Source organism: Primulina huaijiensis, unplaced genomic scaffold, assembly GCF_012295235.1.
Source record: "Primulina huaijiensis isolate GDHJ02 unplaced genomic scaffold, ASM1229523v2 scaffold37901, whole genome shotgun sequence".
Classification (NCBI taxonomy): domain Eukaryota; kingdom Viridiplantae; phylum Streptophyta; class Magnoliopsida; order Lamiales; family Gesneriaceae; genus Primulina; species Primulina huaijiensis.
This window is the reverse complement of record NW_027358862.1, coordinates 2,081-14,983: the sequence shown is the minus strand read 5'-3', so window position 1 is coordinate 14,983 and position 12,903 is coordinate 2,081. Positions and strand designations below refer to the sequence as shown.

General features: G+C 33.5%; 2 protein-coding genes across 7 annotated transcripts; both read left to right on the top strand.

The window, feature by feature from the left end:
- Positions 1-4,098: 4,098 nt before the first annotated feature.
- LOC140968839 (uncharacterized) lies at positions 4,099-5,504 on the top strand. The gene is made up of 3 exons (XM_073429961.1): positions 4,099-5,066; positions 5,219-5,301; positions 5,423-5,504. The coding sequence occupies exons 1-2, from the start codon at positions 4,233-4,235 to the stop codon at positions 5,291-5,293; spliced, it is 909 nt and encodes a 302-aa protein (XP_073286062.1). The 5' UTR covers positions 4,099-4,232; the 3' UTR covers positions 5,294-5,301; positions 5,423-5,504.
- Positions 5,505-6,698: 1,194 nt separating this feature from the next.
- On the top strand, positions 6,699-9,016 carry LOC140968840 (uncharacterized). Of its 6 annotated transcripts, none has more exons than XR_012173843.1 (4): positions 6,699-7,659; positions 7,807-7,888; positions 8,006-8,088; positions 8,293-9,016. XR_012173843.1 is itself a non-coding variant. In XM_073429963.1 (3 exons), the coding sequence occupies exons 1-2, from the start codon at positions 6,838-6,840 to the stop codon at positions 7,876-7,878; spliced, it is 894 nt and encodes a 297-aa protein (XP_073286064.1). In that variant the 5' UTR covers positions 6,699-6,837; the 3' UTR covers positions 7,879-7,888; positions 8,006-9,016. The 6 variants fall into 6 exon arrangements, 3 of the variants coding, with proteins under 3 accessions (XP_073286064.1, XP_073286063.1, XP_073286065.1); XR_012173842.1 differs by having other exon boundaries at positions 7,974-8,088; positions 8,577-9,016; XR_012173841.1 differs by having other exon boundaries at positions 7,974-8,088.
- The last annotated feature ends 3,887 nt before the right edge of the window (positions 9,017-12,903 follow it).

The following is a 12,903-nucleotide window of genomic DNA, read 5'->3' as shown; positions in this document are numbered from 1 at the left end:
AATATAAAGAAGATATCAATAAATTTGTCAGTATTAATATATAGAGAACTATAATTTTAGTCATGTAAATTAACATATTTTCAGTTTTAGTTATGTTATTTGTCAATGTTATGTAAAAATAATGATTGATTTTATTGAAATTTGAAATAAATAAAATATAAAGAAGATATCAATAAATTTGTCAGTATTAATATATAGAAAACTATAATTTTAGTCATGTAAATTGACATATTTTCAGTTTTAGTTATGTTATTTGTCAATGTTTAATTTTCATCAAATAACTTGATTTTTTTTGCCTATGACACTAAATCTATCAAATATTACTTACTTGTTACTAATGAGGTTTTAAATTGATCATTTAGTGAGAATAAAACTTATATTATGCACATTAAAATTTATTTAAGCAATTATAAAAAGAAACAAGTTTTTTCATCATATTTTTAAATATTAGGTGTCGTTTTAATTTAGTTTTTCTCTTTTTTATTTATATTTATTTTAATGTTTTTAAAGTAATTTTATTCTTGTTACAAGAGCTAGTTACGTAGAAGACCAAATAAAAAAAATACAAATTACTAAATAAAAACTAACTATTAATAATATACAAAAATAAAATCAAAAAATGTCAATTCACAAACTAAAATTGCATTTATAATATACTAGCCACCGAGACAAATATTTTAAACATTCATGATATTACAATATCATGACACCAAAGCATTTTGTACTTGAATCGTGAAATTCCAAAGCTTAAATAAATCTGTCAAATTCAATTTGTTACCTTACATGATATAGGTTTTGATCATAAAAAATCATTATTGCTTTTATATGCAGCAAATGTTCAAATATGCCAGAATAGTAAATATGAAAATGTGCCAAATAAAATTTCACATTTTGAGATTGAAACTTTGCTAGATCTTGAAACATTTGGGTTTAAAATCTACCAACAAAAATGTAAATTTGTCTGTAAAGATTATAATAAAACAATGTCTAAGAAGATCTAATATAATGATTTATTTACTTTATTGAGAATATGTGAGAGATTAGATCATAAGACCTTGGAACTCGTAATAAATACATTATCACCTGCAAGATCAAAACGAACAAACGGATTTGATATGATCACTAACATAAAGCAACATAAAAAATCATAGACCATAAACTTATTGTGATTATTTCTACATGATGTAATTTTGAAAATTTTACAATAAAGAGAGTTGGCTTACTTACACTTTATCATTCTCTATTAGGTAACAATACATCTTTGAAAACCGCGTTTCTTGCGAATACACTAGATCGATCCCGTCTTTTACCAAAATTTTTGTAGAATTTTGTGAGACTCGTCTTGAAAGTGTCACATGTAGCTGACCCTGGCTGAATACATGGTTACACAAAAATATGTCAATATTTGGGATTGTTTGACCTCGTGCTTTGTTTATTCTCAAGCAAAACTAAACATTATGGGAAACTGTTGACGTGTTAACTCAAATGTTAATACATAATTATTTTCACTTTTCAAGGACATTCTATGTAAAAAGAATCCGGTACTCTTGTGAGGACCTGTTATGATCTCAACATCTATAAAAATTTCTACCTAGACTACGACATATTAATCTTGTTCCACTACATGGATCAAGTTCGAGAGCAACATTTCTCAAGAGCGTGATAGGACTTCTTACTTTCAATATAATTTTATGTGGTGACAAACCAATTGGACTAAGAGAATTCAAACATTCTTATTGAAAAAGGTTGTGATTATCGTCTTCTACACTATCCCAAGAAGTATAATTTTTTTCCTCTTCAGGAAACTTGAGAATGAGCATATATTTAATATGGTCGACATCAACATTTTTTTGGTGTGATAACGACTCTATCAATGCATATAGTTTTTATAATTAACATAATTTATCATATTAGGAAAAACATAATCAATAACATCTGAATTGATTGTTCACCTTCCCCGCCTATATATCATTTTATACGCTATCATGTACACTTCCGGAACTTCCTACCCAAGTCAAAGATCAGTGGTGTGCAAAGTCGAAACTACGAAAGGAGCGCCCCGCCCCCTCTTCCCCGCCATTTCACATGATCCCAGGAAGCAATCGTTTTGTCCTCCACCTTAAGTCTCCATCTCATTGCTTCTTTCACGCTTCGAAAATCCAAGAAATACACAGATAAGTACAGATTTTGCGTTCAAGGATATGTTTTCGGGTACACAAAGATCCAGTGTGGTGCATAATTTTAAGTTTTCCGGCGGTTTAAGGTGGAGGAACACGGGCGGAGCCATGTGTTACTGCCCGAGCGGCTCGGTTTTTCTCTATGTTTTTTGTATATGAGATTTTGTTTGTTAATATTAACTCAACTTTATCTTAGAAAATTCTAGCTCGTATATAATTGAAAACGTGACTTTGCCACTGTGGGAATCAGAGATTTCTCCCATTCGTCATGCACGATTCTGTTTCTTCTGATCAGCACCACCGACCAATAAACGAGCAGCGAACTACAAGCGGTAGCGGGAGAGGTAAAGCCTCTTCTGATTCTGCTGTGTGTTTTCTTGGACCCTCACCAAATGGGTTCTACTCCTCCACCGGTATCAGCTGTGGCCATATATTGATTGGAGACAATGAGGGTAAATTGAAAGACAAAATGTTCAGGGAGGGCCATGAGGGAGGCGGGGTTTCTGTGCCTCCGCTTCCGCTCCCATCTTGACGCATGATACTGTGGCGATGCCTGTGAAAGGTGAGACTTGTAGACCTAGGAATCTGATCAGAAAGATGCGATCCACGTGTAAGACTCCGGTAATGAGTGGGTTTGTCGTCGGTGGAAATGGTGGGAGCGGGAAGGTTCTGAGGGTGGATGGGGCTATGTCTGCGAATGACAAGTCCTCTAGGCAGAGAAAGGGCGGCAACCGGGCAAACATATATGGGAAGAAGAGTAAAGAGGCGAACTTTTTAGTTGCCCTATCAAAAAAAAAAAAGAAATCGCGAAGAGGACTTCTTTTCATTTAAAAATCGGAAACTACCAGGCAGACTCAAAAAAGAGAGCTAAGAAAGTTCAGAAATAATTGGATGTAAGTACATGAAGTTTTCAAGAATTCCTCTAAAATCTCATATCTGATTTCATCCTAACAACTTAAAATTTTGATCATTTGACTCATGAAAGTGCAGCATTCAGCCACGGTTTATTAATTGATGATGCTTCACAATACTGGGCAGGCACTGTTTCCAGGATTGTGTTTAATTGAAAGAAGTCACTCCTCATAGATATAAAGTTTCTGAAGCTGCTTCATGACAAGAAATTAGGTGATTTTTTCCATCTTTTATTTATGTAGAAGGATGCTGAAATTAATCATATAAATCGATCAGTTCTAGTTCACGTTGCTTCTTAAACTTGGTGTTGTATCAAAAGATTTGATTATATAAGTTCACTAGCTTGAATTTTGATCACTCTGATATCAGCATGATAGATCTATGGAACACTTCTTATATTTAGTTTCATATGATGGAGTTTGGTACATTTGAATGGACGAGCGAAACACATCGAATGCAGCCACACATACTCTAGTAGTGATCGATTCTATGGTGCAAATTAAGTGAATGTCAAAACAGCTCTTTTACATAAATACGAAGGTATTGTTTCATGCATATTTGTGTCGTATGATGTTTTTTGAACTTCGTACCATAAAGATGCTTGTTGGGTATTTATACCTAAACACTTAGGTTACCTTGATCAATGAATAAACAAACGGTGTTTTTTGTGCACTAACTGCTAATTATTTTATCCCTTAAACGAATATTATTATTTCAAACTTTTGGTTGAGAGGCCTAATATATTTTTGAGGTTCTAGCTGCTAATAGCACCTAACAAAATACTACGTGAAACGGTGTGCACTCACGAATCACTAGCCTAACATGGTAGGTGTAAACTTAAAAGCGCATTGCAATTGTGAAAGAAGCGTGTTACGAGCAAATTATGGAAAAGCGCATAATACTCAAACCCTCCAACGTTCAAAGATCAGATTGCGAAAAGTCGGAAGCACCCCTATACCTCAGGATATAAAATGCTGGTTTCGGTTTTCCTCATAATAAACCTAAAAAAATAAAGAAAAGCAGAGCAAGCAAACCATTTTTCCTCTGCCGTTTCCATCTTCTTCGAATTTCAGAGAAATACATTCCACGGTATAGTTTTTGCCATTGAGCGTGGGGTTCAGTGTGAACTTTGAATTCGAGGATATGGCCATGGACACACAAAGATCCAGGGCGTTGCATAATTTTTCGTTTCCGGGCGGTTTAAGGTGGGGGAATCAGAGATCTCTCCGCTGCATAAAGGTCGACTGTGACAGCCAAGGCTCGCCGCTTCGAGAATTCTCCTCCAATGGTTCTGATTCTTCTGGTCACCGCCACCATCAGGATTTAAGCCAACTGCGGCAGACCGCAGGAGATCGGGGTAGAGAGAAAGGCTCTCCTGATTCTGATTTTGTGTTTCTTGGATCCATCCAGATGGATTGTACTCCGCCACAGGTAACACATGGTGGCTGTGGAATCGGAGACGATGAGGGTAATGGAGTCACCGCCGTGAGAGAGAACGTGATGTTTGATCGTCAGAAGGCTGCTGATGAATCGAAAGTGTCGATTTTCAAGGAAGGAGGAGAGGTTTCTGTGTCTCCGCAGTCGCTAACGCCTCATCCTGCGGCGATGTCCGTGGGAGGTGACACCAATAGGCCGTGGAATCTGAGGAAGAGGCGAGCTGCGTGTAAGACACCGGCAAGTGAGTTCGCCGTCGGGGTAAATGGTGTTGCTTCTTGGCCCGGCGTCGGCGGGAAGGGTATGAGGGAAGATGGTGTGAGACCCAGTTCTGACATTTCTCTAATTAAAGCCGCCGCCGCGGCTGTAACTAGCAAGTCGCTGCGGAGTGGTAGCAACGGGTTCGGAGAGAAAAGGAAACGGGAGAAGTTCTCAGTTGCCCTGTCAAAGAGAGAAATCGAAGAGGATTTCTTGACATTTACTGGTCATAAACCACCGCGCAGACCCAAGAAGAGAGCTAAGATTGTTCTGAGACAATTGGATGTGAGCACATGAAAACCTCAGTAATTCGTTTTCGCGAACTCGTCTTTGATTTTATAAAAACAATGAAAATTAAGGGTTCCTGGTTATTTGAACATATTATTCATAGAAATGCATAGAATCACTGTTTTATTGAGTCTTCTGATTTTGTGCAGACATTGTTCCCCGGATTGTGGTTGACAGAAATTACACCAGAATTGTATAAAGTTTCTGGAGCAGCTGCTCCATGACAAGAAAGGTGATTTTTTTTCCTTCATATTTTATGCTATCCTATCTAAGGATGCTGAAATAATATAGATTGATTACTACTAGATTTGGTTATTTGGTGCTAAAATTTGAAATCATGGGTGGATTTGCAGTCGCTCTGGAGTTAGAAGAAGCCGTGTTTACTTGCAGAACTGGTTGATTGCACAGGATGGAAAAATATAGAGTGATATGCTGAGCAGTGTCGCTATTTTGATCTGGGAATCTGATCAAAATGTTCTTCTGGTAAAATGTGGTGTACAAGAAAGAGTTGGTAGCTTTAAGAATGTTAATTTGAACCAGTTCTGTTTATAGATAGTTGTTTCACATTTTTGTTATGGTTTATGAAAATAAACAAGCCTAGTATAGTGAAAAAAATTGGTGGGGGGTATTATGTTTTTTTTTCTTGATATTAATACAATTGAGCAGAATGCCTTGCGCAGTCCATATATGTTTAGTTTATTGAACGCTCGTTTTAATTACATGTTGTGTTTGATGCTTTATGGACATCCTTCCCACAGGCTTCCGAAGCGTAAAGCGCAGAGAGAGTAAGCGAGCCAACCGCGAACGAGTGGTTTCGGGAGTAGCTCACAAGCAGCTCCGTCAAAGTTCGAGTAACCAAAATCCAAGTTATAAATTCTTTTGAATGACCGTTTACTCTCAACTCTTTTCATAAATTAATGTTTTAACAACAAATATTCAATATTAAATGATATATTGGTAGGATAAAATTCCCAAGCTAACTGTTTCTTGAAGTATGAGTTTATCTCCTATTTTAAGAAAGTAAAAATTAGTGATTATTTTTAAATTTATTTTAACTATCTATCATTTATAATTTCATTTTGTTTCTTTCTAGAGTGAGTCTCATGTGAGACCGTCTCACGGATTTTAATCTGTGAGACGGGTCAACCCTACCCATATTCACAATAAAAAATAATACTCTTAGCATAAAAAGTAATATTTTTTCATGGATGATCCAAATAAGAGATCCGTCTCACAAATACGATCCGTGATACCGTCTCACACAAGTTTTCTGTCTTCTTTCTAATATATATGTTTTATATTAATAATCTGTTAGAAAAAAATTAAAATATATAAATTTATATTATATCAACTATTTTACAAACAGCATGTGATATTAGTGTACATTCTTCAATTGAAAAAAAAAAACTAGTATACATATAAACAAGAGACTGCAAGTGATATATAAAGAGTTTTACCAAATTTTTTCCTCCATAAAATCTCCAAATTACCGATTGGATAAAGGATTATTATGTAATATTTGAAATATTTCTTTTTTTATAATTTGATTAAATGTTAGTTTTTGGATAATCGACATATATATCAATTTTCANTATATAAAATTAAACCTAGATTAAATATCAAGGAAAAACACAGCAAATAATTTTCCTTTCGTCTACCTTCTCCATCTCACGGCTTCTTTCATCCATTGGAACATACAAAAAATACCTAAAGCTTCTACCTTTGAGCGTTTGATTAAGTGTGAGATTTGAATGTGCAGGATATTGCTATGGGGACAAAAAGATCCAAGGCTTTGCACAATTTCACGTTTCCAGCCGGTTTAAGGTGGGGGAATCAGAGATTTCTCCGCTGCATTAAGGTTGATTCTGGTGGCCAAGTCTCTCCGCTTGGAAAATTCACGGCCAATGACGCTGGTTCATCTGATCACCACCACCAACAATCAATCAATCAGCGGCGGACTACAAGTGAGAGGGAGAGAGACAAAGACTCTCCTGCTTCTGAATTGATTCCTTTTGGATCCTTTCAAATGTGTTCTACTCCATCGCCGGTGTCAGATGGTGACCGGAGAATTAGCGAGGTCGGGGATGACTGGTTGGCCGCCATGAGAGAGGACGTGAAGCTTGATGATCAGACGGCTGCTGATAAATTGAAAGGTGCGGCCTTTAAGGATGGTCACAAGGATGCTGAGGTTTCTGTATCTTTGCTGCCGCCGCACCCACCGGTACCGCAGTATTCGGCGGTGATTCCTGGCGAAGGAGAGAGCAAAACGCCGTGGAATCTGAGGAAGAGGCCAGCTGCCTGTAAGACTCCGTTAAGTGGGTTTATTTTCGGTTCAAATGGTGGTGCTTCTGCCACCGGGGTTAGAGGGAAAGCTTTGAGGGCGGATGGGGCAACGGAGGTGACTGACGTATCGTCCAGGCTTAGAAGTGGCGGCAACGTGGCGGCGATTTGTAGAGGGAAATTAACACGGGAGAAATTTTCGGTTGCCCTGTCAAGGAAAGAAATCGGAGAGGATTTCTTAGCATTCACCGGTCACAAACCACCGCGCAGACCCAAGAAGAGAGCCAAAGTTGTCCAGAGAGAATTGAATGTAAGTGCATGATCCCAAATTCCCTTTTATTGAATCTCACATTGATTTCATTCTCCCAATTGAAATCTGAGTTTTTGCTTATTTAATCATTTGATTGATTAAACTACAAGTGATCACTGTTTTATCGATACTTCTTGTTTTGGGCAGACACTATTCCCTGGATTGAGTTTGACAGAAATTACGGCAGATATGTATAAAGTTTCTGAAGGTGCTCCGTGACAAAACAAAGGTAATTGTTTAAATCTTGAGACAATTTCGAACTCTTATTGGTATGATTCTGAAGTTGAATTTTGAATCGTTGGCTTCAACTGCAGTTACTCCGGAGTTGGAATATATCTTCTTGAAGAAATTGGTTGATCGTGAAGGACGTGTTAGTATTGATTGGATGGGGAATTCGATCAAAATGTCGAATCCATGGGTAAACATGCGGTAGGCAAGGAAGGATTTCTTGATTTATGAAAGCTAATTGTTTGATTAGTTCTGCTAAATTGTTCATATTTCTTGATTTATTCGGTAGAAATAAAACCAACACAGTGAAAAAGATTGGCAATGGGGTATTCTTTCTTTCTTTCTTTGATTACCATTGAACACGATGTTTCATGTTATGCAAGTTCATTTTGTTGCTAACAGCAGGATCTTTGCATGTATTCTCATTGGAGTAACAACTATTTCGGAGTAGCATATATCTGCATCAGAATAGTGATTACAGTTCTCTTGCACCAGCTATGTGAATTTTAAATTATCACATTCAAATCTGCTTTCTTGATTTTGGTACATTCACCTGGAAAGAAAATAGGGAGATTGAATTTCTTAGGCCGGTGATCTCTGAATAGTTTCTATGATATGTTTTTTTTACTGATCCTGTTTTCGCCAAGATGCTAAATTCTAACACAACAGTTGTGTTTCATGAAATGAAGATCATGGGGGGGATCGCCAAAAGAAAAATGTCGCCGTGAGCTAATAGAGTGAGGTGAACCCAAGAAATTAGAGCTCCGATGAACGTAAACTATTGCATCCAAAATGTTCACATGGTCGAGATCATAAAGCGAGGTGTGATTCCATAAGGATGGAGCACAAATCAACATATTCTCGAAAATTTTATAAATTTATTGCCCTGCTCGGTTTTATGCATGGGAGGTAATGTTGCACACTCCCCCATATTCCTAGCATTAAAATCTTGAATTTCAGCCTTGAATGCTTGAATGATGTAGGGTGGGGGTGGGACGATGGAATTTTGGCTCAAATTTCACGTTTAAATCGATGTTTTATGAGTTCACAATGTTTGACATGTTCATACAAAATTTTCACGTGTGGGAGAGATTGTTTCTTGAATGACGCCCCTACGTGTTGACCTTTCCTTCTGTTCGTTGTTCGTTTCTACGCATCTGTTTGTTTGGCTTCCAAGTTATTACAACCTATCCTACAGTTCGGCCTTGTCTACACGCATATATTTAATAATGTATATAAAAAAAAATCTTATTTTTGGACCCATCTACGTGTCTGATTTCGGTGGTTTTATATTTATCCAAGGGAAATAAAAAAAAAAATCGGGTGTTTTGTGTTCACCTACCACGTAATTTATGCCCTTGAAATTTACCTCCGTGCAAAAATTATAATAAAAAAAAAAGTAGGTCTATTGTGAGACGGTCTCACGGATCTTTATCTGTTAGACGGGTCAATCCTATCGATATTCATAATAAAAAGTAATATTATTAGCATAAAAAGTAATACTTTTTCATGGATGATCTAAATAATAGATCCGTCTCCCTCATAAAATATGACTTGTGAGACCGTCTCACACAAGTTTTTCCTAGGAAAAAAAGAGTAAATGTCAAATATATACAATGTCTTTAAAAAATCTATGAAATGTAGGTCAAGACGAGAGAGATAAAAACGTATTTTATTACATGATATATAGATTCAAATCTCTTTCAAACATCGATTCGAGTACAATGTTTGTCCTAAGTTTTGAGCCCAAAACTTTTCATAGATCAAGTGGTGAGCAAGGAAAGTTGAATTTTGAGATCCGATCGGGCTTTTGAATTGGACTCAATATACAGGCTCTGTCATTCATTGATTCCAGATTTATTGATAATGTACGAATTTTGTAGGGTTTCTCATAGGTTGGATCGAGGCCATATATGGATCTCAACTTGATATATATTGCAACCTTAAGGAAAATAGAATTATAGAAATATATTGTCATACACGCGACAATAAAAAAAGAGAGTATTAAATTGGAGATCGAGGATCTTTAAGAAGTATGCTAATTTAGAATATGTTCGAGTTATGTATATACTAGAAATAATGCACGTGCGTGGCACGTGAGAAACATATGTTGAAGTAATTAGAATTTGAAACAAAATTAGTTAACTCAACAAAAACAATGATAATAGTATTGTAAATTTTGACAATTCGTGTTAATTAGCATATGTAACTAATTTGAAAAAAAAAACATATTTTTTAATTTTAAAAAAAGATTTGGAGTACTAAAATTTTTCTCATATCTTTTTTATCATTTTGTTTTCTTTTGTTATTTGTCATTTTCTCTCAATAATGCATATATTTTATTATAATATTCAATTATTGCAATCTTTTTTTACAATCAATGATATGCAATTTTTTTATTTACAATGTTGTTTAATTATTATTCTCTTTCATGTAAATTAACAATAATTTCTACTGGATGCTTTTATTTTCCTAGTCATCTTTAATTTATTAGACACTTATACTCGATAACATATAAACTACACATTAATTTATTACACACTTATACTTGATAACATATAAACTATACTTGATAACCTATAAACCGACCGAACCGAGTCAATTCGGAAATTCGGTTTTCAATTTAAAAAAAATCAATTATATCGGTTAATTCGATCAGTTCGGTTACGGTTTTCAAAATTTTGAAATCGGCTAACTGATATAATAAATATTATTATTTAATAAATTTTTATTATTTGTCAATTTTAATATATATTTTTATTTTTAATTTTAAAATCAGCCCTAATTCTAAAGAAAAATTTGTGATGTATGTGATTTTATGTTTTTATGCATTTATGTAGATTGTAGTGTTCAAAAAAATTACATATATAATTAAAATTAAATCACAATTTTTTTTAAAACTAATTGGTTAATTCGGTCACCAACCGAATTAACCGATTTTAATTCGGTTCGATTTTCATCGGTTATGAAAATTAATTCGGTCGGTTCGGTTATTGCTAAATATTTCGGTTCGGTCCGGTTATGACTAATTCGGTTCGGTTCGGTCGGTAACAGAACCGAACGAATGCTCACCTCTAATTATTATAACAATCTATCATCACATAAAAAGTACTCATGGATTGATTTAAATAAAAATTGTTTAAATGTTGTCATTTATTTGTAATTTATAATAATAATATTTTTGACAATAAATCATCTTTTTACTGACTCTTATGACATTTATTTTAATATTCCATATTAACTCATAAGTATAATTAGCACAATCAAATTACTAATGTCATATCGGTATTACCTCCAGAAAAATAATATATTTAGTTTTTCTAATTGTTTAAATATCTTAACGGGAACATTTGTGTACCCTTATCTTGAGAAAAATTCATTGCATTTATAAAGTTTGAACGGTAAATATAACTTTATAATATACATTTAATTTGGAAACTGAATTCATTGTATGACAAACATTCTTCTATTTCTATTTTTTTGTGTAACCCAAAAGAGTTAATATTTTTTCTCTTTTATCTTCTCCAACTCACTGTAAAAAGTTATAAAAAAAATATTTATATCTAGAAATATATTTTTATTAATTGTTTTTTTTGTCTATATATTTTGTTATATGTGAGCACATATTCTAATTCATTGTCTTAATTGCCATATATCTTTACCATATAATTTGTGTACATTGAAGATGAATAAGTTCATTTTGTAGCTTTTTATTACATGGACTTAAGTTGATATATTAATGTGTGATATACATAGATATAAGAATTTTCAAATTCAATTTATTCACAATGATTTTTCATAATTAAGGCCAACTAAAAATAATAAAAATTAGGATTCATAATTATTTTAAATATGATATAAAAATAATACGTGGAAACTTTTTTTGACATTTTAGTTGCAAAATACAATGATAAATGCATGTAGGTGAATTATTTCATTGTGGCAATTATAACTTTATTTAATTAATATCTTATTTCTCACTCAGATATCAAAATTTTTTTATTTCTTATTTTGATTATCGACAAATCCAATATTTCTTTTAAATGTTTTTGTTAATAATATTTACATGAGTTTTATTGTATATTTATCCAATTTGAAAGGGATAAATTATAATTCAATATATAATGATATTTGAAAACTGTAGAATGCTTCTAAATTTAAAAACCGAGTAACATGTAAGGGATCAATTCAAAACTAAAAGTTGATGCAACATTTTCTTCTAGCTTTACAATCGAATAATATAGGATCGAGCGTTTGTCGCTTTACTAATAGCTATAACTGATGATAACTATGCAAGTCAAATCTTTAAATCATACAACAGCTCAAGCGCCTACCTATAGTGGACAATTTTTGTACCAAACAATCTATCTCTTAATAATTGCACAAATTGCAATAAATGAAAATCAAAGTCGCGATCTTGGCTCTGATACCAATTGTAGGCTCAAGCGTTTATTGTTTTATCCAAACCTATAGATTATGGTAACGGTGCAAATCAAATATTTTAAATAGTACAACAGTTCAAGCACAATATTTCAATTACTCTATCCAATATGATCAATTATTGTACCCAACAATAAGTTTATGCACAAACCTTTTACCATATCATATAAATTTATAAGACATTTGAGTAGAATATATAGTACTTGATATTCTACATAAGTAGTAGAGAAAAAAAATCATTTTTCATTTATTTGAACATTTATATTTTAAAATAAAAGAAAAATCAGAAAAGTTGACAAAATCCCGAAACCCAAATTGAAAGTTGAATTAATACATTCATATTCATCATTAAATTTTATTATTTAATTTTAATAGATTTAACATGTTTATCTACTAAAAATATTGAAAAAATTGTTTATACAATTTAATAAAAAAGTCAAAGTACATCATTTTCTGATTCCGAATAACGATCACATTATTATTACGTTACAATGATAAATAAATTATTATTTTTAGTTTANAGATGATGAAAAATTAAGAAAATGTAGAACACTACAGTGCATAAAATTTCGCTTT

Bases quoted from the DNA above. Each gene is read 5' to 3' on its own strand.
- LOC140968839 (XM_073429961.1), top strand. From the start codon at position 4,233: ATGGCCATGGACACACAAAGATCCAGGGCGTTGCATAATTTTTCGTTT. The intron at 5,067-5,218 runs GTGAGCACATGA...GATTTTGTGCAG, and splicing joins TTGTTCTGAGACAATTGGAT to ACATTGTTCCCCGGATTGTG.
- LOC140968840 (XM_073429963.1), top strand. From the start codon at position 6,838: ATGGGGACAAAAAGATCCAAGGCTTTGCACAATTTCACGTTTCCAGCC. The intron at 7,660-7,806 runs GTAAGTGCATGA...TGTTTTGGGCAG, and splicing joins TTGTCCAGAGAGAATTGAAT to ACACTATTCCCTGGATTGAG.